General features: G+C 41.3%; 1 protein-coding gene across 4 annotated transcripts in view; it reads right to left on the reverse strand.

Moving 5' to 3' along the window:
• SLC22A3 (solute carrier family 22 member 3) overlaps nt 1-8,965 on the reverse strand; it is a 32,507-nt gene extending 23,542 nt beyond the window's left edge. For all 4 annotated transcript variants that reach the window (XM_044421709.1, XM_044421700.1, XM_044421692.1 and 1 more), the window contains exon 1: nt 8,407-8,965. In XM_044421709.1, the coding sequence (XP_044277644.1) occupies nt 8,407-8,802 (396 nt within the window). In that variant the 5' untranslated portion in view covers nt 8,803-8,965. The remainder of the gene's footprint in view (nt 1-8,406) is intronic.
• Between the last annotated feature and the right edge of the window lie 13,223 nt (nt 8,966-22,188).

Genomic DNA, 22,188 nt, shown 5'->3' on the forward strand with positions numbered 1-22,188 from the left:
ACATAACGCATAATAGCACAGGGACTTCTCTCTCTCCAAAGCCCTGCCAGCAAAAGCCAAGAAGGCTAGGATAAGAACAGGGTCTTTTAATACCTCCTCTTCCTCCAATGTCTAGCTAGGTGGGCCTCTCATTTTGCCCAGCTGACTTACCAGGCAATGGTTGGGACAGCAATGAACAGTGGATCCAGGGCTCTCTTCCCTGCCTTCCCACCTTGACGCCCTCCCTATTCATTTCCGAGGATGCTGCCAGGTGCTGCTGCGCACCCCAAAGAGAATATGGCAGAGTTGGAAAAACAGGTAGAAAACATATAACCAAAAGAATCAAGGGCCTGGAGCAATGGCACTGTGAGGAAAGGTTATAATGTCTATGATCGTTGTTTAGCTAAGGAAAAAGGCAAGTGAGGTGATACTTAATGGAAATGTACAAAAATGTGCTTGCTGTGGAAAAAGTAGAAAGAGAGGCATTGTTATTCCTCTCATACTCGAACCTGGGCTCATCCCTTGAAACTGATTGTCTGAAGACAGGACAGATGATGAAGATGTGGAATATTTCATGCCACTCCTCCAAACATCCTCCCAGAGGGAAAGGTGATAGGAGGGCAGCAAGGGGCAAATTAATTCTTTTTAGTGTGGCTGTTCTCCCTTTCATCTCCCTCAGCAAAGCCTGCTGGAGTGGCCGCTGGTCAGGACTTCTGGGGGAGACCTTTCATCATGGCTGTGGAACAGCTCTCCTTCTTCCCACAGTGCACAGTCAAATGCTGGAATTTGTTCCTGCAAGAACCAGGCCTCATTTTAGCTCACCACCTCAGCAAGTTTTCTGATTCTGGATTGTTCTTGGGATTAAGACTGGCTCCTTTGTGGGTCTTTCCCTCAAGTTTTCCTTTTTCTGCCATTCCATAGGTACCTTTATACATCCACAAAGGGATACTGCAGTATAGCAGACCAGAAGAAATATACCAACTATTACATTTTATAGAGATTTATAGCAAGCTGGGCCTTGTATTGTTCATTATTGTCATTCTAAAAAAAAAGCGATGGAAATACTCAGGAAGCACACAAGTTGCCTTGGAGGTTGAAAATGCCATGCAAAGTGCCCTCAAACTACGATAGGTGAGGAATTACGTGAGCACAATAAATGCCTCATGTAGACAAGCCTGTAGTGATGGCTGTCAGTTTGGGGGCCTGTGGAAGAGCATTAGGTGCATTCCTGGAGGGAAAGAGTACCAATGGCAACTAGTTGTGATGGCGAGGAGCTACCTCTTGTATCAGAGACAGACAACACTTGCTGAGGGATGTGAATGGAAAGGTACAGTTGCACACACATCCTATTCAGCATCAGGTTGTGCCCTGTGTGAAAAAAGACTGCTGGATTGGATGGCTCCTTGGTCTGATGCATGGTGGCTCTTCTTTTATCCTTAAAAGCAATCCCTGACATTCCCAGGTAGATTGGGAAAAGATGGTTGTCTACAATTCTGGAGAACAGCTGGTTGCTCAACAGTACTGAGCGAACAGGACCAATCTGACTTATATGATCAGCATTCGATTTTCCCACTAAATTAGGATTTTCAAAGTAATCAAGCAGATGTTCATTAATAACATAGAAACACAATTCATCACAACCCCTTAAAACTTTCATCAAGAAATCTAATGAAAATAATCCATGGAATTGATCTTCAGACTGATCACCTGAAGGATTTGGTGACAATTACCACTTGTTAGTACTCAATAGTTTTTTATGGTCTTCTGTTTAAGTATCCCCTTACTGTTTTAGGCTCAGCACTGGTCCAATGTTTTATATTTTTTTCAATCATAGACATATATAATTCTCATACTGCATTTTAAATCCATATTTGAGGTACATTTGCCCATTAACTTTGTACATTGCAATCCATATTTTGGTTCTGCAGCATAGAAGTGAAATAATTAATTGCAGGTGTGACAAAAACAAATTTATCATATGTGGGAAGAAAACGGCGAATGCCAACATTCGCCTACATGTGCCTTCCTGTGTGTTGATACTTCTGAAATCTTTTGCAATGTAAGTACGGTGGTGCCAATGCATTTTCTCATCCTGATTTATGTACCAGGAAGAGAACTGGTTTCTCTGTGCCTGCACTGAGTTCTATCCAGTGGTGTCCTTCCAACAGCAGAGCAGATACTTCTGGTGGACCAAGCTTCCCTCCCTGCTGTAACCTCCCATCCCACAGATCTGCTCTAGAAGGCTGCGGGATCCTCTGGAACAGATCTGGGGAGTTTGTGAGGGGCTGAAGGAAGGAGAAAGGAAACTCCCATTGCACAAGTGGCAATCCGCTCCTATAAGTGTGCATTTAGTCCCTGCATGATGTGTGTCAGGGGTGGGGATACATGTCCTTAGCTATGTTTATTCATGTACAGGGAAAGTGGTACACAGCCCTTAAAACAATCATGTTAAAGTTTTGCCACTTTAATAATAACCATTTTTCATGTAAGTCTATACCAGTAACATAAATTAAACTTCTTTTCTTCCTCTGGGAAAGAATTATCTTTCTTCTAAGGACATATCCCTCTGGTGCACTCTGCCAAAAGTATATACAGACAATGATCCAGAATGTGTCCTCCATGGTGAAACAGTGTCAAGATTACAACAAAAAGAAAGCAGCCTTGGTGCTTCATTTGAACAGGAAATTTGGAAGCTGGTCCAGAAGCTTGTGTCTTGCCTTAGAGGATGCGTGAAATTTTGGAGTATTTTCTAGAAAAAAGCACTTTAAAAACTCCGTGTGTCCTCCCTCCTTTCACTCAGGCAACCTTCAGCAACAATCCCCTGGCTTACACACTCTCCAGGAAGTAGTCACACAGATGGAGGGAGGCTGGATCTAATGACTACTTAAATGAGTTTTCTCCAGCTCTGTTTTACCTGCTTTCTCTTCATTCTGAGTCAGGGCCATGATTTAGCCATGATATTGCCCTTACCACAACTGTACCCCCTGAGAATGCACATAGAGAATCAAGTGTCGCCATACTGTAATCTCCTTGAATGTGGAAAGCTTATTTGTCAGAGGGAGGGACAGCTTTCAGTTTAGCATTTGGACAAGGCTAGACTTTAGACAAGTCTGCAGAGTGTAGTTCGTTCCCGCTTCATCTGAACAGACTCTTCATGCTATGAGTTTGGCAGAAAACCTCATTGCACCGATTTAGACTTACTCTTGGTGATTTTACTATGTTTCACTACAGGGAAAATGCATTCTTAGCCTGATAAATCATAATGTTGTGGTCTTTAGAATGTCTGAAAGGGATTGCTGATTCTACCTTCACTACACGTTCCTTTAAAGAAACATTTCTTTGTTGTCACATATCAGGATTAATGATTAACAAAATGTACCACAGAGAAACAAAGCAAAATTAAAAATACAGCTTCCCCGTCTTTCTTGTTCTAACCTGGTTAGCAACATTCCCATTAAACTATGTGTATTTAACAATTAACTGATATGAGTTTCAAGAATGAAAAGCCTTAACTTCTCAAGGCAATATAGATGTCCTTATTAATGGTTTTCTCTCAAAATGAGCTTTCTAACACTATTTATTTGTTTGTTTGTTTATTTATTAAAACATTTTTATGCCGCCCCATTCTCCGAAGCCTCGGGGCGGCTTACAACAATAAGTTAAAATAAATAACATTAAATTAAAAATATAAATATTAAAATTAAAAATACAAAAATAACAATATAAAATAAGCCACCCTGGCCAGATAAAATCCAATAATATTAACAATTAAAATGCCGCTTAAATAAAAACAAATAACGACGGCGCCAGGCGGACCTCTCTGGGGAGCGCATTCCATAACTTAGGCGCCACCGCAGAGAAAGAACATTGTCCAATCACAATCCACAAGTATTAATGTGAATGAGACATTATATTATGAAAGCGGAATAATCTCTTCAAAATACAAACCTGAGCTCAGAAATTAATCTTCTGCATGAAAGGTTTAAATTCAAAGAATACCATGAAGAACATTTCATTTCCCATTTTAATTGTGTAATTTAGTATAATTTTAACATACTATTGCTGAGGATAATGCTCTTAAAGGATCATCACTTCAAAAATTATTGCTGTGTATTTAACATCTCTATTTTTAAAAAAATTAATCTCCCTCAACCAAAACATGCATTTTGGCTCTATGTGCAATATAAGGATATATCACTTTCGGAGGACTTTAACCAGCATGAGCTCCTTTGAAGAATTATGGGAATTGTAATTTGGTGAGGGTCCCTCTTCTCTGGACCCACAACTACATTTCCCAGAGTTCCATGGGAAGAGAGAACCCCTGTTTAAGGTATGCCTTTACTCTCAGTTTCCTTCTTCAACCCTTATTTTTAAAAATAAAAGTCTGGCACTTCAATCCTAATCACATTCATTTTGAAGAAAAGTCCCCAGGTGTTCACTGACTTGCTTTCAACAGCTTATTCACCCCCATGAACAGCTGCAGTTACATTAACATAGACATTTTTAGAATGAGACAGAAGGATGCACTGTATAACCTGCAGAATTGTAAGCTAGACCAAAACTAGACTTAGAGCACTTTAGATGGGGGCAATTGCCAAGCTACTCTTATGGCCCAGCACTGGGCAATGGAAGGGTTATCTACCTGTGCAGAAACACAAAGGCAGTGTTGGCACCATGGAGCCAGAGATGTGATTGTATCATGCGTGGCAGCAAGCTTTTGTTAAATGCAATCATTACCAGTAACACAGCAAGAGAGGATAATACCATAGGTTCATTGGTGCAAATCAATTCTGTGATCAAATTGCATATCTCTATCACCAAAGTTAGTGACATAGCCATGTTTGGCTCCTGTAATCTTACTTTCTACTGAGTACTCCACTATGAATGCTCTTATTGTTGTTTTTGTGCTGGGACTGCTGGCTTAATTGATATATTGTTTTTTGTTCTTCTGTGTTTTTCATAGATTATCATCTTCACAATCTAATTTGTTCTGAAGTTGCTGCTTCTATGAGTGTGTAGGAGATGGGGAGATGTGGGCCAGAAATTGACTTAATATATGGACTGCCATGGATTTTCAAAGATTATTTTTGAATTCCGATCAGTCTAAGACAGGTTTAACTGTCCAAGGCTTTTTAGAGGATCTTTACTAGGGCCTGGAGGTAATAAATTCAAAAGGTCATTTTAAAAACATTTGAAATGTCATTTTTAAAGTTCATTTTAAATAACAAAACACCTGAGTTTAAATAAAGAAATATCTTTACACACATTGTAATCGGAAATCATTGCAATTTAAAGAAACTTAGCATTTAAAATGTAATAAAAATGACCACACACAGCAGTGTGTGTTTGTTTACAAACATGGAAGTAAATTCAGCATAAATCTCTGGGAAATTCCAATGCTTTCTCCTATCTGTGGTTGAAAGAAAATGGGCAACAAGAAGCAAAAGATCATAATGAACTGCACCAGTTCCATTCAGAGCTACATTGAGCCATGTATTAACTGTCTATCTTGTCACAGTTGTTCATGTGGCACAATTATAAGGCACAATTCCTTCAGTTTGCATTGAGTGCAGTGAGAGTTGTGATTGCTGTCAGAAGCTTTTGCACCTCACCAGAAGTTACTACGTTGTTGCTTTTATATCTTGTCTTTTTTGTTCTTGTGAGGAACATGAGGAAATTTAGACGACTCCATTTTATCCTCACAACAGCAATCCTGAGAGGTAGGTTAGGCTGAGAGTGAATGACTGGCTCAAAGTCATCCAGTGAGCTTCATAGCTAAGTGAGGACTAGAACTCAAATCTCCCAGGTTCCTAGTCTAACACTCAAACCTCCACACCACACTAGCCCTGTGAGGAAATTCAGTAGTATTCACTCTGTATAATGTCTCTAGTGGCAAGCCTCCGTAACCACCACCAATTAGGCTGCCAGTCGCTTATGCTTGGACTCACAAAAATAACATAGCTACTTGGAATCAAAGAACTTAAGAAGAGCCTTCTGGACCAGAACCAGGGTCCAGCATTTTCTTCATACACTGGCTGACCAGTTGCCCACAGAAAACCCACAGCAGGACATGAAGCACCCTCTTGGCCATGTTCCCCAGCAACTGGTACCCACAGGCAGCATATAGCCCGCAGGGAAAATACCCATCTATTGTTTTATCTTGTATCAATTTATTTATTTATTTAAAACTTTTATATGCCGTCCTTTATGTTTAACATCTCGGGACGGCTTACAACAATTAAAATCAGAATTCAATAAAACGATCAATATCACAATATGATAAAACAATATATAACATAAAATGAAATAATATATAAAACAATATTTTAATATTGTAACCCACCCTAGGCTTATGTGATGGGGGCGGCATATCAGCTGTCTAAATAAATAAATAAATAAATAAAAATATAACCAATAAAAATAAATCAAAAGTGGCTGTTAAAACCATTAAAATACTAATTTTTTAAAATAATACTTGAATAAAAAGGTTTTGACCTGGCACCGAAAAGAATATAGGCTCAGCACCAGGTGAACCTCTCTGGGGAGCGCATTCCACAGTCTGTTCTGTCTGCTTTTAAAGCCATCCAAATTGGTGGCTATCACTACATCTTGTAGAAGTAAATTCCATACAATTTCATGTTTTCTTTACTGCGCTCTAACCAGACAGTCCAAAAGGACAGCAGCCTTTGCCAGGCCCAAGTTTTCTTTCATCCTTGACCTCTCCAGCCCTGCCACCTCCAGCACGACTGCTAGAAAAGGGTGTTCAGGGTTCACCATTATATTCTAGAAAGAGCAGCTATAATTTAAAACACTCACACATTTACTTAAAGTATGCTTCTCCCTCCCATATGGATTTGAGAGACCCCAAGGTAATAATAACTAGGTCAGTAGGGCTCACCCTTTCAAATAACTTGGTTGGCTGAGCTTGCCTTGGATTGCACTTCTGCAGCTCTTAGTCAAAACGGCTTTCAAAGCCTAGAAACCTTTTCTTCCTCCCATGGGCCTCCCCTACTCCCCGCCCAAGTCTGCACATAAGAACTTGAACCTTTAGAATCTCCTTAAAGTAAAAGCTCTAATTGAGCCATGTGGTTTTGCTTAAAGCAAGATGTTGAATCTTAAATCACAGATTTTGGACACAAGCTGCATCTAAACCTACATTTTCTTTTCACCAAATGTAAACCAGAAGCAAAATTAGAACGGCATTTCAGGGGAGGGAATTTGGATTTCCCTTGCACTTTCCCTTGCCTCAAAACTCACTGTTACCTTTTGTATTTCAAAAGATGAACAGAACTTGCTTCTTTATTAACATATGCTTTGGTGCAGCCTAAGATCTGCACTAGGCAGAGTGCCATCCTATAAATATTGCTGCAGAGGTAAACCCCACTGAAATCAAGGAGACATTTCCAGGTCATTATGTATAGGATTGCAGCATTTTTCTAGCAGAGCTTTCTGAATAATCGTTTTAAAACTGTCATATATTTAAGACAGCAGATGGGCCCCATCATAACTTGCATCAGCAACATCATCGCTCTTTCCTTTCCCAGAAATAGTTTTGTGACTCAGGAAGGATTTTGTGAAACTCAAAAGCTACCTCACAAATTCATGACTTCCCTAAATTATTATGCTGCAGCTGTTCTTGTTTGGATTTTGTCTAAATGGACTAATACTGCTAACTTCATTTTAAATATTTCATCCTATAAGTTTTATGACTCACTTTATTATTCCTTTCTTTGTTGCTTATACTGAGCGTTATGGGTGTTATTCTTCCCTTTGCCATAGTTTATGGCTGAAACTAATAGCATTGAACGGAACTGATTTTTAAATCTCAGGTTAGGGCTAAGATTTAGGAAGGCAGGAACCTGTCAGGCTATATGTCCCTCTCGCTCAGCGCAGTCTATTGCAGCCGGCAGCAGCACTTCAGGGGCCTTTCCCATCACCCACTACCTGATCCTTCCTTTTAATTTGGTGATGCCTGGAATCTGCTGCATGCCCATCCTGCATTCTGCCATTCCATCCTTAACTTAATGGAATATTACATCAAATTCATCTTAATTTGACTTCAAATGGGACGTGCCATCACATTCATCCAGAGAGGTGATACAAGCATCCTGAAATTGCAGTGGCGCTGTCTTTTGGTGCATCTGACCACCCAGCTTTTTTCCTTACTGTATCCAATATCTATGATGCCAGTAGAGTAAGTAGAAAAGGAACAGTCTTGGGATTAGTTCAGATATGAAGCACGGATGCTATTTAAGGTTATCTATGCTACTTTTTAGTTACTGTGGTAGGGAAAATGGAATATGCAAACATTTTAATCACAGATGTCAACTTGCCATCATTTGCTATCTAGATTTCTGGTTATCGATACATTTTACATTCCTGTTCTGTTAATAAAAATATTTGCTAGATGACTTTGAATTCTCTTACCTCGCTGGCAATAGTGGAGTGAGGGTTTTTGTATAGCCAGCCATTCAGGCATCTAGTAAATGGTACACTGCCCAAGCTGTAGTTGGTAAGATGAGATAGTGGGTTGGTACAGTTATAACAGGTGTCATTCCAACTTGCGCACTGGGAAGAATTCATCAGACTTGAAGCTAGAATGGTAAGATTGTACTCCTCTTCAGCTGTCCATGAACAATGGTCTCTTAATTCAGATGCACAAGGGATCTTGCACCAATACTCCTCTGGATCTTGTCCAAGAAACACAACTCCAACAAATAAAAAAGAAAAAGTTATGCCAGTCTGGGAAAGGAGGAAGAAGACCCTCTTTTGAAACCTTCCAAATTCCCCAGCCTCTTTTAAAACCTCATCAAAAGACGGCATTGTACCCGGCAGCTCAACCCCCCACCCCCTCCACAAAGTCAGATGAATCCAAGAGGTGGCAGCGTTAACAGCACTCAGAATTTGTGACTACGGACGGTACTTCTTATAAATCATGTATGCGCTCTCTCTGTGGCTTTCTCTGTCTCTGTCGCCCACACACATGTAATCAAGTCATATAAGCAATGCTGGGCAGAGCAAAGTTTCATTCCCTCTCTCTCCCTCTCTCTCTCTCTCTCTCTCTCTCTCTCTCTCTCTCTCTCTCTCACACGCACACAGTTGTAATGTCAATTTGGCACAGTGCTTACACACAGCAATTGAGGATTTCACTATAACATTGGCAAACGTACAGCCTGAAAGAAGGGGCGTATATTTCCTATCTACCCAAAGGAGAGATTATGCAATTGAAGCGCTTAACTCTTTAGGGACCGTCAATCAGCGCACAGAAGGATACAAAGCAGAACTAGAGATAAAGGCATTGTTGTTAAAAATCACTCTCAATGTGTCATGTGTTAGACAGAAATCAAGAGCTGACTACTTGGTAGGGAGCTTCTCTCCCTCCTTTCCCAGCACTGGAATTATTGAAACTGAAACTTATTGAAAAGCTAACTTATGTTGATGACTTATAGAAATACTCATATAGACTAAGGCAGTGAGGCAATAAAAAGCCAGGCAAGCTGAAGCAGAGGTGGACACTGTGAGGAGAAAGCCCAATGGAAAAAAATTAGATGCTGATGCCTGAAGAAGAAGGAGCTGAAATACTACCAGAAAGAGAGAAGGGAAGAAAAGAGAAAAGTGAATAGAGAGGACACAGAAAATTGAGGAGAAATGGGCATGAAGCAACAGAAACAAATGGACTAAGAAGAATCACCAAACCTATGATAGATAATTGATAGTGCTGCCAAAATAATAATAAAACATGGTTTACTGTTGGACTCATTATATTTTTCTGTTATCACTGTTATATTAATTAAATGTTTTGTATTAAGTGTCTTAACTTCATATACTCCAGAAATTTTCTCAAGCAACCATCAGCCTAAGAATTTATTCCCGATCGGTGTCTCTTCATCTGTAATTGAAGACTATATTCATTACAACAGCTCAGAGTATTTTCTTTCAATATTTTCAGTACATCTTTCATTCAAATCCCAAATTATGCTCTTAAAGCAACAACACTAGAAGAACTCAAGAACAATTTATTTCTGAGCTTGTATTATCATATGGGACTAGTCTTCTCCTCAACTAGCCCAGACAATTCTCATATACTGAAGTTTAAAAAAAAAATCCCTTCTAAAATAAACAGAACAATTTACATACTAAATGACAATTAATTATACTGATATTACCTCTTGCATGGAGAAGATGGATTTTGGTGCCCTCTGATGATCTCAATGGACAGGGAGAACACAATGCTCCATTCTTAGTTGTACCTCTGGACTGTGTGTACATTTGTGTAGGATGCCTGGAGGAATTCAAACAATGCTGGCTCCCAAATTCATAGTCTTTTCATGAGCCCAAGTTTATTAAAGCTTTTTAAAATTTTGAATATATGTCAAAACATTACTGGCATTTGTTTCCTTACACATGGCTACCTGCACCAGTATAATTTTCATAGAATGTTTTGGAATTGATTGGCATGACAAAAGATTTCCAGGTTTGGGGAAACACCAGACAGTTGCTCCCTGTAATAGTATGTTGACTATGAAGTTGCCACAGGCCAAATTGCAGATAATATCCAGCAGCTTACCTTGTTTTAGGAAAACCTTTCAGCTTGAAATTCCATGTCATGGCTTACTACTATGGCTGCCATAAATGTTATGAATCCTAAATGTTGACCATGGAGTTGTGTCTTTTTAAAGGTGTCACATCAGTATTCCGTACATTTGTGGAAGTTCTGCCTTAGGAATGCATTTAAGTTGTGAGTTACCGAAGACCAGCAAATAGCTTAATGGGCTGTGGGGACTGCACCCAGCACTCCCCAGTTCAAAGCCCAACAATCTCTTCACAACACCATACCAAAGGCCGAATGTTTACAGAGCATCCATTCCAGAATAGCCTGCAGATTGCCTTGCTTGGGCATACTTCTCAAAGATCACCACTTTGAGGAAAACAGACAGAAACCGTGGGCAGGTTTAGAAAACATTCCATTTGCCTCTGTTATTCTTTCCAAATATATTTTAAAAATAACTTTGTAAAATAACTTTGAAGATAAAAGTGTTGTTGTACTGATACATGTTCATATTTTTTGCTTTGCTTGTCCTGCTCCTCCTGCTGTCTTTTCATTTCTTTTCCAAGAGGTGGCAACACTTGATAGACTTAGATATTTCCCATCCCTCCAGGTCAACCTCACAACATGCGAGTAACCCTGAGGCATGGGAAATGTCATTTGCCTATCAATTATATCCATGGGGTTCCCAATTGTTGGAACACAAAGAAAGCCTAATGGTACCCTACAGGGTACACTGTCATTATTTCCAAGTGTTTAAAGTTTTTCTTTCCTTTTTGAACCATCCAGTAACAAATGTAAATATCAGCTGCACAGAAGAGTAGTAAGAATAAATTTTGGTCTATAAAAAGCAGCTAAATCTGTGCACATCTATGAATAGAAGACTAGCACTAAAAATGTAAACGTTTAAGAAAGGAATACTTTTATTAACATCCTATCACATTTACAAGTTTTATTTGTTCACACTGGTAAGGTTGGCACAAGCAGTTGCTGGTTGTTGCTGTTCTACAAATGAAATATGACTGAACAAAAGGGAGCAAGGCAAAACAACAGCAACTGTCATTGCAATGCAGCAATCCAACAACTATATTGTCTGAATGCGCCATAAAAATACTCCATATTACAAACTTGCATTACAGTTCCCACTATGCAGATGTACAATTCCCAACACTCTGCATGAAGACTATGCAGACAAGTGTTCCCACTAAGCGAGACAGGACAAAACATGTCTACCTGATATACTGGCCCAAATTATGGGTGGAAAGATGGGAAGCTGAGGTGGCAAAAAGTATGCGGATTAGGAATTGAGGAGAATTTATTCAATTCAGATGTTCATATGAAAGTACCTAATTCATATTTCTGGAACCACTATACAAATCAAAACTGATATTCCTCTGATATTCATGCTTTTTAAATGTTGTAATGCAGTTCTACTTTTGAAAATGCATACACTAGGGGAAAGTAGACACTCAAATTTGATTATTCGGGGAAGCATGAACTAGCATACAAACACATTAGGATAGAGAACATTTCTTGGAAAGACGATTATCCTAGGCAAAATTGCATGCAAAAATGTGTACATGAGGAGAAATGTATAATATGCTTACATTTTCATGCAGACCTTTAAAATAATTGCAAAGTGATTTGGACATAGAACCTTAAGATTGGAAAAACTGAAAACTGAGTGAAACTGAAGTTACCAGATTCATAGGCCTTGCACAGGACACAATGCAGCTTCCATCTGTTCCTCTCCCTTCTTGGGTATATATACATGGGTGCTTTGCAGCATACTGACAGGAAGTCACTACACACCTACCCTAAAGCTGTCCATCCTTCTCTTCCTCCCCAGGAGAGGAGGACACACTGTGAGCTGGACCTTAAATGCTGCTCTACATTTTATTGCATCCTGGTTGAGTCAGCATCTGAAAAAGAAGAATTCCATCAGAGGAGAACAGCCATGGAAAATCAGGTGCCAACCTGCCACCTGCCATTCACGGTGGGGCTGCCTCATCAGAAACCTTCTAACACCAAAGCAGAGACCCACATTTAATCTGGACAGGATGAAATTCTAGACTTTCTCTGGCGCATTTCTCTAATCTCTTTGTACAATGTTTTTGGAAGCAAGTGCATGACAACCGTCTATTTATAAAGCAGCACTCTTTTTTATTATCTCTGCTGAAGTACATGATGTCCTTCAGTTACTCTTCACCATTGCTTATACTCATGATTTGTTTGAGCTATGGGAATGGAGACCTATCAAGGTCTACCAAATTAACTTTCCTATGTAAGCACACTGGAACCCGAGCCCTTATGAGATCTAACTTCTTTTGTCCCAAATGCTTAGATTTAGCTGATCGGTTGAGTTGCTTCAGTCTTCCCCCACTCTATCTTATTCTTTTCCAATTGCTTCTTATGCAATTTCAAGAAGGGGAAATGAGATTTGAAGTGCTAACATTCAAGTGGGCCGACAACATTCAAGTGGGCCGACAACGGGGACGGGGCGTTATGCTCACATGACTCCAGTCCTCCATCAGCTTCACTGGCTTCCCATTGAAGCCCGGGCCCAATTCAAGGTGTTGATTATGACCTACAAAGCCCTAAACGGCTTGGGTCCTGGCTACCTGAACGAGCGCTTACGTCCGTATATGCCCGACCGCCCTTTGAGATCTGCGGGAGAGTCCCTTCTCCGGGAACCCTCCATGAAAGAAATTAGGAGAGTAAGTACCCGGAGGAGGGCTTTCTCTGTGGTGGCGCCCAACCTATGGAATTCACTCCCCAAAGAGGTCCGCCTGGCACCGTCGTTACTGGTTTTTCGGCGCCAGGTAAAGACCTTTTTATTTAAACATCATTTCAATTGTTAAAACATATGATCTGGCCTGGGCAACTTCTTCTTCCTTCTCTTTCTCCTCCTATATTTTTATTTATACTGATAATTTTAATTTTGTATTTGTAAATCAATGTATTTTTTGTATTGTTATATTTAATGGTAATTTATTATGTACTATTGTATTTCAATGTATTTTATCATGTTGTAAGCCGCCCCGAGGTTTCGGCAAGGGGCGGCATAGAAATGTTATAATAATAATAAAAAATAATAATAATTAAATGAAGCTGGGCAAGGAAAACTCATGAGGGACACTAGGCCAAAAATATTTTGTCTAGCCATTCATGGAAGGCTTTTTGATCAAGCAAAGGCTTCTGCAAATGGATAGGGAAGAGAATCGAGGATTTGTTGGTTTTGTTTTGTTTTGTTTTGTTTTGGCCAATTCTCTTTCACTCTCCTGCATTACCATGTCCTTCAGAGGACATGAAGTTCTGTTCTGAACCCTCTGGAGAAGACTGGAGAGAGGTAGAGAAATAAGCAAAAATGAAGATTTTGCTTCACAGTATTGAATGTGAAGGAGACACGGCGAGTGTATTAGAAGCCCTGTTTAGCTGTAACATCCACAGCCAGTTATAACAGGAGGGGAATAGCAAGCGTGTGATCACTGACTTCATTCTTAGCACTGCACTTATGTTGCCCATCCCACCACCCTCCACATGTTGGAAGGAAAAGGCTTTCAGCAAGAAGGTCTGCTATCCACATGTGAGCCTTCCATGGACTTCATACGGATGATCTCCTTGGCTTCCAGCGCACTGAGAGCAGTGGACTGAGTCATGCAATGAGAAGGGGCAGATCCAGTGAACATGGGGCCAAATTGTTTGTCTCCTTCAAGTGTAATTGCATGTGGATGAAACACCTGAACAGGAGAAAGATGCTAAGGAAAGGAGGCCTATACATGCAGTTAAACCAAGCTGTGATCCTAAGTGCACTTATGCAGGAGGAGGATTTGGTGAACTCAGTGGGCCCAGCTTTTTAAGTCAGACAACAGGGCTGCAATGCTTTGGCTATTCACTGCTTGAAATGTGTCTCCTGTATTAATCTGAGCCTTCTAAATATGCAGCAAGATAGAACGAAATGGAAAGTGCTCATGTTCTGGAAGCTTCTCATTACAATGCTTGTAAAACTGAGGCAAAACATTTTGATAAATTCCCTTGACAAACTCACATTTGATTCATATTCTAGCTGAAATCTTCTTGATTTTAACAGGCTGCAAAGTCAGTTTTATTATCTATCCTGGTGTTGTTACCATGGCATTCTACAAAGTTTCCAGTGCTTCTACCCAAAAAAATGAAAATTTCCTTGGCATCTAGCATCTAGTTCAAAGCCAGGTTGTGTTCCATTCAAAAACATGGAAGCTAATTTTTTTTGGAGAACAGCCACACCATTTTGTTCATGACAGTTCTGGATAATTCACTTTTTGTCTTGCCTAATAACCTTTAAACAGAGTCACCCTTATCCTGCATAGCAGCTTCCACAGAAAGAGGTTTCCATTCCCTGAACCATCAAGTCAGTTAAGTCTCAGAAAGAAGCAATGAATTTCTCTGTCAAACAAGACACCTGTTTGCAAAGCAAACTCGGTAGGGATCTGCAGCTATTCTACTGCATGGCATGGTTGCCTCTTTCGTTTGCTCACTTGTGTGTGCCCTACCATGCCCAGCAGTGCTCAGATTCTTGGAATTCTGGAGACAGCTCGTTCATGCAACGTGCTCGGCTCCCCCATGGGGCCAGAGAGGTGCAGCGCCCCGCCACCTCTCCTCTCGTCCGGATTGTGGTCTGTCTTGGAGTGGTGTACCATGATTGGGTGCCGAGTTGCACCGTGTCCTACGCTTTGTTTGATGACTTGACCCAGGCAGTCCCTGACACAGCAGTGGTTATTTCTAATTTCCTCCATCCCACTAAGGCCACTGGGTGGGATTCTGATATTAAGTTGGGGCAGTATAACGGGTCTGGGGCAGGTATAAAGTTGGTGGAGCTCCAGCTGTGGTCTAGAGGACTACAGACCATGGCATGTGTATGCTTCTGCTCTGCCACTTCCATCACGTCCATCGCCCCTCCTCCATTTGAGCCATTCCACAGCGTGCCATTAATGACTGGGCAGATCCACCAGTGAAATACCTCGCTGGTGGACCTGAGGCGTTCCACCGGTGTCTTTTTTTGTGCCAACGGTGCAACTCACATTCCAAGAACGTAACAGGACTTCTACAATGTCCTGCAGTTTCTCCGCCACTGTAACTCAGTTATAAGACTGTTTCGTTAATGAATTGTTTTTAACTTTGACTCCACGGGCTTATATAATCCAATTTCTCTGTGCAAAGCCAGTTTTTTCTGCAAGCCAAAGTGCATAGTCCTTCTTTTATGCTTCTGTTCTAAAGATCATTGAACAGGGTTCACCACATTTTAGTGTTGCTTTTTAGATTCCTGTGTGCAAAGAAGAGTATTGTGGATCATAAAAACTTGCTTCCAGTGTTTTTTAAAAATATTTCATCTCATTAATTTTCCCCAGGTTTCTTGTTCTGGGGATTGCTATAGTTATTAATATTCTTATAACCTTTTGTTGCACCTGTTTCAATTCCTTTCTATATGTTTGAATTTAAATAATCAGATGTGCTGCTGTCAAAGGAAACCCAAGCCTGTGTGAAGAAGCAAAATGTAAAGAGAGTTTTATTTATTTGTTGGCCACTTGGACCTTAAAATATTAGCAAACCAAGTAGGTGTGACTTTTCCTTGAACAGTTTCCATGTCCCTGGAGTCCCACTGAAGTGACGCCGCTGCAGGAGAGGGGGCTGGTTGTGTGAGTCCTGACTGTGAAATTGGCACTGCACTGCCTGGTGCCAATTGAGGTAGTGTTGACTGCTCTGAATGCTTATCCTGGACTTCTTTTCTCACTATGAGTGTTGTATTTCATCATTTGGGACAGTTAAGAGTTCACTGAAGAACAGGGAAGTTATTTTTCCATTTTTATCACTTGTTTTGGACTTGTATTTTCAGCTTGCTTCTTTAGTTTCCAAAAGAGCTGCAAGCCTGCATTACCATGCTGATATCAGATTGCAGAGTTTAAAGGATATTTATTATATTTCTGTTATGACCGTAAAATGTAGGATGTGTGGTACTTAGTTCCCCATGACATTTCATTAGCTTTTTCTTGGGCGTTAGAATGTGAAGCTCCTTGTGGGGATCGGACTCTCAGCAAATGCTTCCAACTTTTCTCTCTGTGTTCTGAAAAATATGTCTTTATTTATTTGTCTCCATTTACAGAACACTATCAGTATCTGTTGTGCTTTACGAAGAACAAGAGGACAGGTTCTGCCATGAGAAGGCCACAGGCAGCAATATACCCACAGACACCTTGGCAGGTGCTCACCAGGCTCCTCCTCCCATTTGATTTAAAAATAATTTTTAAAAGTTGTTGTTTTACACTAGACACCTGGCATACTGCAAAGCAAAATGCTGCTTTCCAGTGCTTTCTTTATTCCCAAGAATGTTTTGTAGCAAACAAAAAAGGGAGGTGACTTGATCTATGTTTGTCTCTGTGTATTTTGCCCCAGTGTGTGGTGGTGCAGTGAAACCTGGAGTGGTGTGTGTGTGTTTTGCCAGGGTTGGAGTGGATTTAGAATTTGCACTTTGGGAATCTGTGATTTCTCACTGGCTTTTGGGAAATGGATCCTGGATCAGAAAATCGTGAGTCCAAAAGCTGTTGTGTTTTGCAACTCAGCCCCTGTCTCAGATTTGTATGTAGGTTCTTGGGCAAATGACTTTTCCTTTAGCCTCATTAATTAGCCTTTTACGAAAAGTATGTATTCCGACTGGCCATGCATGCAGCTATTTTGTGAGAGAGCCCACAACACCCGCTCAACATTGTGCCCAAAAGCTGCAAAAGTTGGACGATCCCCGAATCACAGACTAAAACAGGAGCACTTTTTGGTCCCTGGAAGTCAGATCCAGTTTTGCTTGGAGAGAAGTCTGGAAGTTGCACACACTTGCATACTGGAAGGGAGCGATGGATGCGTGCAGACCTGGGCAGGAATGAAGAGACACTGAGTGGGGAGACACACACACATACTGGGGTGTGGGGAAACAAAAGCAGAGAGAGAGAGAGAGAGAGAGAGAGAGAGAGAGAGAGAGAGCGAGCTGCTCTGAGGTCACTGGAACAAAGAGGAGGCTGCAGCCCACTTCCTTCCACAGTGACTCTGCCCAAATTGCTCCTTTATTTATTATTGGCAGTAAAGCAGCAACTGGGCTGCTGGCTTAAGAAGTGCTGAGGAAAGAAAGCTGCTGCAACCTCCTCCCAAATGCAGCTGCCACAATTTCACATGAGAGATTGGGATAATGGAAGGGATTCCCTTGCCACCGCTAGTGCAGGAGTCATTTGTTTGTCTCCAATCTCTGAAACATCAGAGATATGCAAGGAGAAGGAAATGCTGGAGATGCACAGTGGGCCTGGCAGGCCATCAGAAATGGCTGCCCAGGCTGTGCTTTTTGCACCCCTGCTTTAAAGATGTGATATAAAGGATGCAATAGAGGAGGCAGGGAAGTATAGGCAGAGGTGGGGTTGTTTTGTTTTAGTTGCATGTATATAGGGTTAAGGGGTGTCGCTTGAACACCTTCCTTTTTCTTAGTTGCTTTCTCCCTGCATCAATACCCAGAAAATCTGATAGCCTTTCTTCTCTCTCTCTCTCTCCCCCCACCCCCCGTGTGTTGTACCCAAAAAGGAGGAGGAGGAAGAGGAAGAGGGTGATAATTCCATGTAACTTCTCATGATAGTATGCCAAAATAGCACAAGCATCCGTAATAAAACCCAGCTTCTAAAATTAATCAGAAAAGAATCTAGGAATTAAGATCCAAGAAGATATTCCAAGCATTTTAACATCTTTTAATTATATTGGAGCCATGAATGACGGTTACACTGCATTCCTGCTAAAAGCACATTTTATGATTCTGGAAAAGTACATTTTTTTCTTTAACTGATTGATTTTGTTTAGATTCATGTTCCGCACCGGAGTCAAATTGCCCAGCTGGAGATGAAACATATGCTGGACATGAAGCATTATAAAGAGGCTCTGCCTGATTGGACAGTAATGGTGGGGGAAAGGCCCATATTTGGACACAGCTCATCAATCTAGCAGCATCTCCCCTGGCCAACACAGATGTTTTCACCCACTTACTCTTGCTTTTACCAGATGTTTTCCTCTCTGATTTTGTCTCTGATGTCAATTTTCATAACAAAACTGGGTTAAGGAACTGAAGTTGAGATTGTAGGATTCATACCTACTTTTGAAAAACAAATTTTGTACGCCAACCTATGCCCTGCAGGTATTTTTTGTTCTTTAACTCTCAGCAGCACCAGACTGCTTAGCAAGTGGTCACGAATGCTGGGAGTTATAGCCCAAAACGTCCAGGGGGTGCCAAATTGGGAAACACTGCTTCAAGCCATTAACATGACCGAATGAACTATATCCCATTGTTGGCCATAGAAAGCAAGATTCCATTCACATTCATTGTTCCATTAATGGGAAAATGGTAGATATTCTCACAATACTCTGCCAATATTTTACTGTCTAAATTGGCATTTAGACAGACATGGGCACAATAGGCTATTGCCCTTTGCATTCGTCTATAGCTTCTGAAACATATTGCAGCCTGCAAACAGACAATCCGCAAGAGCTTTATGTGTACAATTCCCTAACAAAGGCCACAGTGGGTCATGGAGTGGAAAGCTTGATCCAGGACACGCAGCTCAAGGAAACATTCCCAGAGGGGTGAACAGTTCCAGAAGAGAATAGTTCCATTCATAGACATCCACCAATGCTTCCATCTTGATGTTATACAGCCCATCTGAAGACCTAAGAAGAGTCCTCTTGAATCAGGGCAAAGGCCTATAAATAAGCATCTGCTTCCTACAATGATGAATCAGGCGCTCAGGAAAGCTCCCAAGCACCCACAAGGGTGAGAGTCTTGATCCACTGCTGATTCGCAGCAACCAGAATTTGATGCTGCCTTGGTCCCCACAAGCTCTAGCCTGGAGCAGCTCCCGCAGCTCCCTCTGCAAGAAAGAAGCAGGACAGGGACATGTCTATCTGCTGGAAGCAAAATGGTCCTTAAGCATCCAATGGGATAGGCCAAGGATCAGCACCAGCAGAGTCAAAGGTCCACTGAATATGCATTCAGAGTGGGTTTTCATGGAGAGTTTGGGAGGGATTTAGTGTGCCTTTGAGAAAACTCATTTGTATGTCCCTAAATGCCTTCACCCAGGCCCGGGCCCAGGTCCTTCCTTTTCCAAAATGCTCTCTCATGCTGATTCCTTCTCAGTGGGAGAAACTCCACAAACAATAAGGAGCTGAACTATAGATCTGTTACATAAATTGGTTTGATTTATATCCTCCCCTCAACGTACACCACAAAACAAAATGCATTGTGCAAGACTAAGCAGGCAAGGAATTTCTTCTTTTGTGGTTTTGTTGGAGAACATTCAAAAATAATATTGCTGGAATAACATGACAAAGAACATGGGGCTGGCACCAAAAATACTAGAGCCAGAGGTTCTTCTTTCCCCTCTGTAATGGCATCTTTCTGGGATGGCTCACTTGTACAGGCCGGTTGCCACTGGAGAGCCACTGGGCAAGGTATTCTCAACGTGTCTTTTCCCCTAGTGTGCCTACTACACCTTCCTTTCTGCAATTTCCACTGTCCATTTGCCTGCTTCTCCCTTGAGCCCAATCCACACAAGCTCAAAGGGGAACCTGTTTTGCAGAGTGGGCAGGTGCACAGGCAGCAATGACAAGAAGGAAGAGTGACAGGGATGGGACACTCTGGGGACTGACATGCACCCTTCTATGGGAGTGAGTTCCAGCAGATGCCTCACAGTCGCCAACCTCTGGTGCTAGACCTGTTCCTTGACTTTGCAAAGTGCCATTTCTTATCTGATATACTAAATGGAAAAGAACCTCTCATTTGCAAGGATGTTTGCCAAGCAAGAAAAAGCCTAAGGTGCAGCTTTAGCCTGGCCAGTGCTACCTCCGAAACCATTTTGCTTTGGGAAATGGTGTTGACCAGGCACCAAAAAGAAAGTGTGTAAAAGAGTTGACACAGTTCAATGGTAGAGTGGACAACCACATGTTGGGGATTACATGAGCAGAGCCGGCTGGAGCTGAGGGTCAGACTAGATGGCCTGGGAGACCCCTTCACTTGCTTTGTTTCTGTGTTTCTAGAGCAGCTGCCTTGCATGCAGAAAGTCTCCAGATCGGTCCTTGGCATCTCCAGGTAGGGTGAGGAAAGAATCCTGCCTGAAATGTCGGAGAGCTGCTGCCAGGCAGCACAGACCATGGGTGGGTGCCCCATTGTCTTGCAGGCCACATGTGGCCCTCAGGGGCTGCAATGAATATGGCACAGAAAAGACAGCCTGATGAATGCTCATTTAAAGAAAGCATTTGTGATATCCCACTGCTACTGCTAGGTGTAGCAGGAGGGTTGGCGTATAAAGCTTGCACTGTCTCATGAGATAAAGGTTACAGCTTGCATTATAACAGCTTCACCCCCTCATCCCAAATCAGTTCAGTCAAAGGCTTTGTCAGCATCCATTATCAGAAGCAGAAATTAAAATGAACTTTGTTTCACTGTGTAGATTATCCCAAGAATCTGCCTGATAAAGTCCATTAGTGGCCTGCCTGGAACAAACCTACCCAGGTTTATACGTATTTAATCTAATGAGAAGATATTTGTACGTGTGTGTGTGTGTGCGCGTGTGTTGAAAGAATTGGAAGAACATGATTGCAATTTGATTGATCTGCGCAATGAAGCTAAACTAAATATAGAAAAATGTGACCTTTTCTATATTTAGAAAGAACTGCTTTTTTTGGAGAGAAACCAAGATGGAGGCCCTGTGCTTACTTTAGACTGGAAGACTTTCAACTGAGAAAGAAGTTTAGTAGCAAAAGTCTTGTAAAAGGCTGCCAGTCTCTGAGGATTGGGGAAAAGCCCAGCCTCTTCATGATACCTTATACTCCTTTAGCCATGATCATATTCTTTGCAATCTGTTTGTGCAGCAGGTCCTGTCCAGGTACCTGAACTTTCTCCAGGAAATTATGTATTAAATGCATCATACAGATCCACTGAAAACTAGAAGTCTCCATAATATTCTGCAGAAATTTTAGTTTAGATGTTTTAGAGTCCTATCGGATCAAACCAAAGGTCCTTCTAGTCTACCATTCTGTTTTCCACAATCACTAATCAGATGCCCACAGGAATCCCACAAGCCTGAAATAAAGACCATCACCCTCCCTCAAAATTTTCCCCTCCCAAAGCAACTGTTTTTCAACTGAGTACTGCATTCCAATCTTTAGGCTCCATATCCCATCATCACAAGCAGCCATTGATAGACCTCTCTTTCTTGAAGTTGCCTACCAAGTGCCTAATCATTTTGGCTATGCTGTTCTGCTCCTTTTCCACCTCTACAATATAATTTTGGAGGGGGTAGTTGTTAGCAGAACAGTACAGTATTCAAAATTCGGATGCACCATAGATTCATCTAATGGCATTATTATAGATTCATCTAATAGCATTATTATGTCCATGCAGACTCATTGGCTGGGTTTAGACAACAGGGGCTGAGTATGGATTTAGTGTGTGTTGTTGCATCACGGGTTGTTATTGCAAGTTGGGTTATCATGATGTCTGAACCAAAGTGCGCCAACAAACCAGAGTTTGTTAATGATAAACAATCCACAGTTCATAACCCAACAAACTACCAATTCTATTGATGATTTGTGGTTGATCAACAATGATG

Source organism: Varanus komodoensis, unplaced genomic scaffold (genome assembly GCF_004798865.1).
Source record: "Varanus komodoensis strain SLA01 unplaced genomic scaffold, ASM479886v1 scaffold1, whole genome shotgun sequence".
Taxonomy (NCBI): Eukaryota; Metazoa; Chordata; class Lepidosauria; order Squamata; family Varanidae; genus Varanus; species Varanus komodoensis.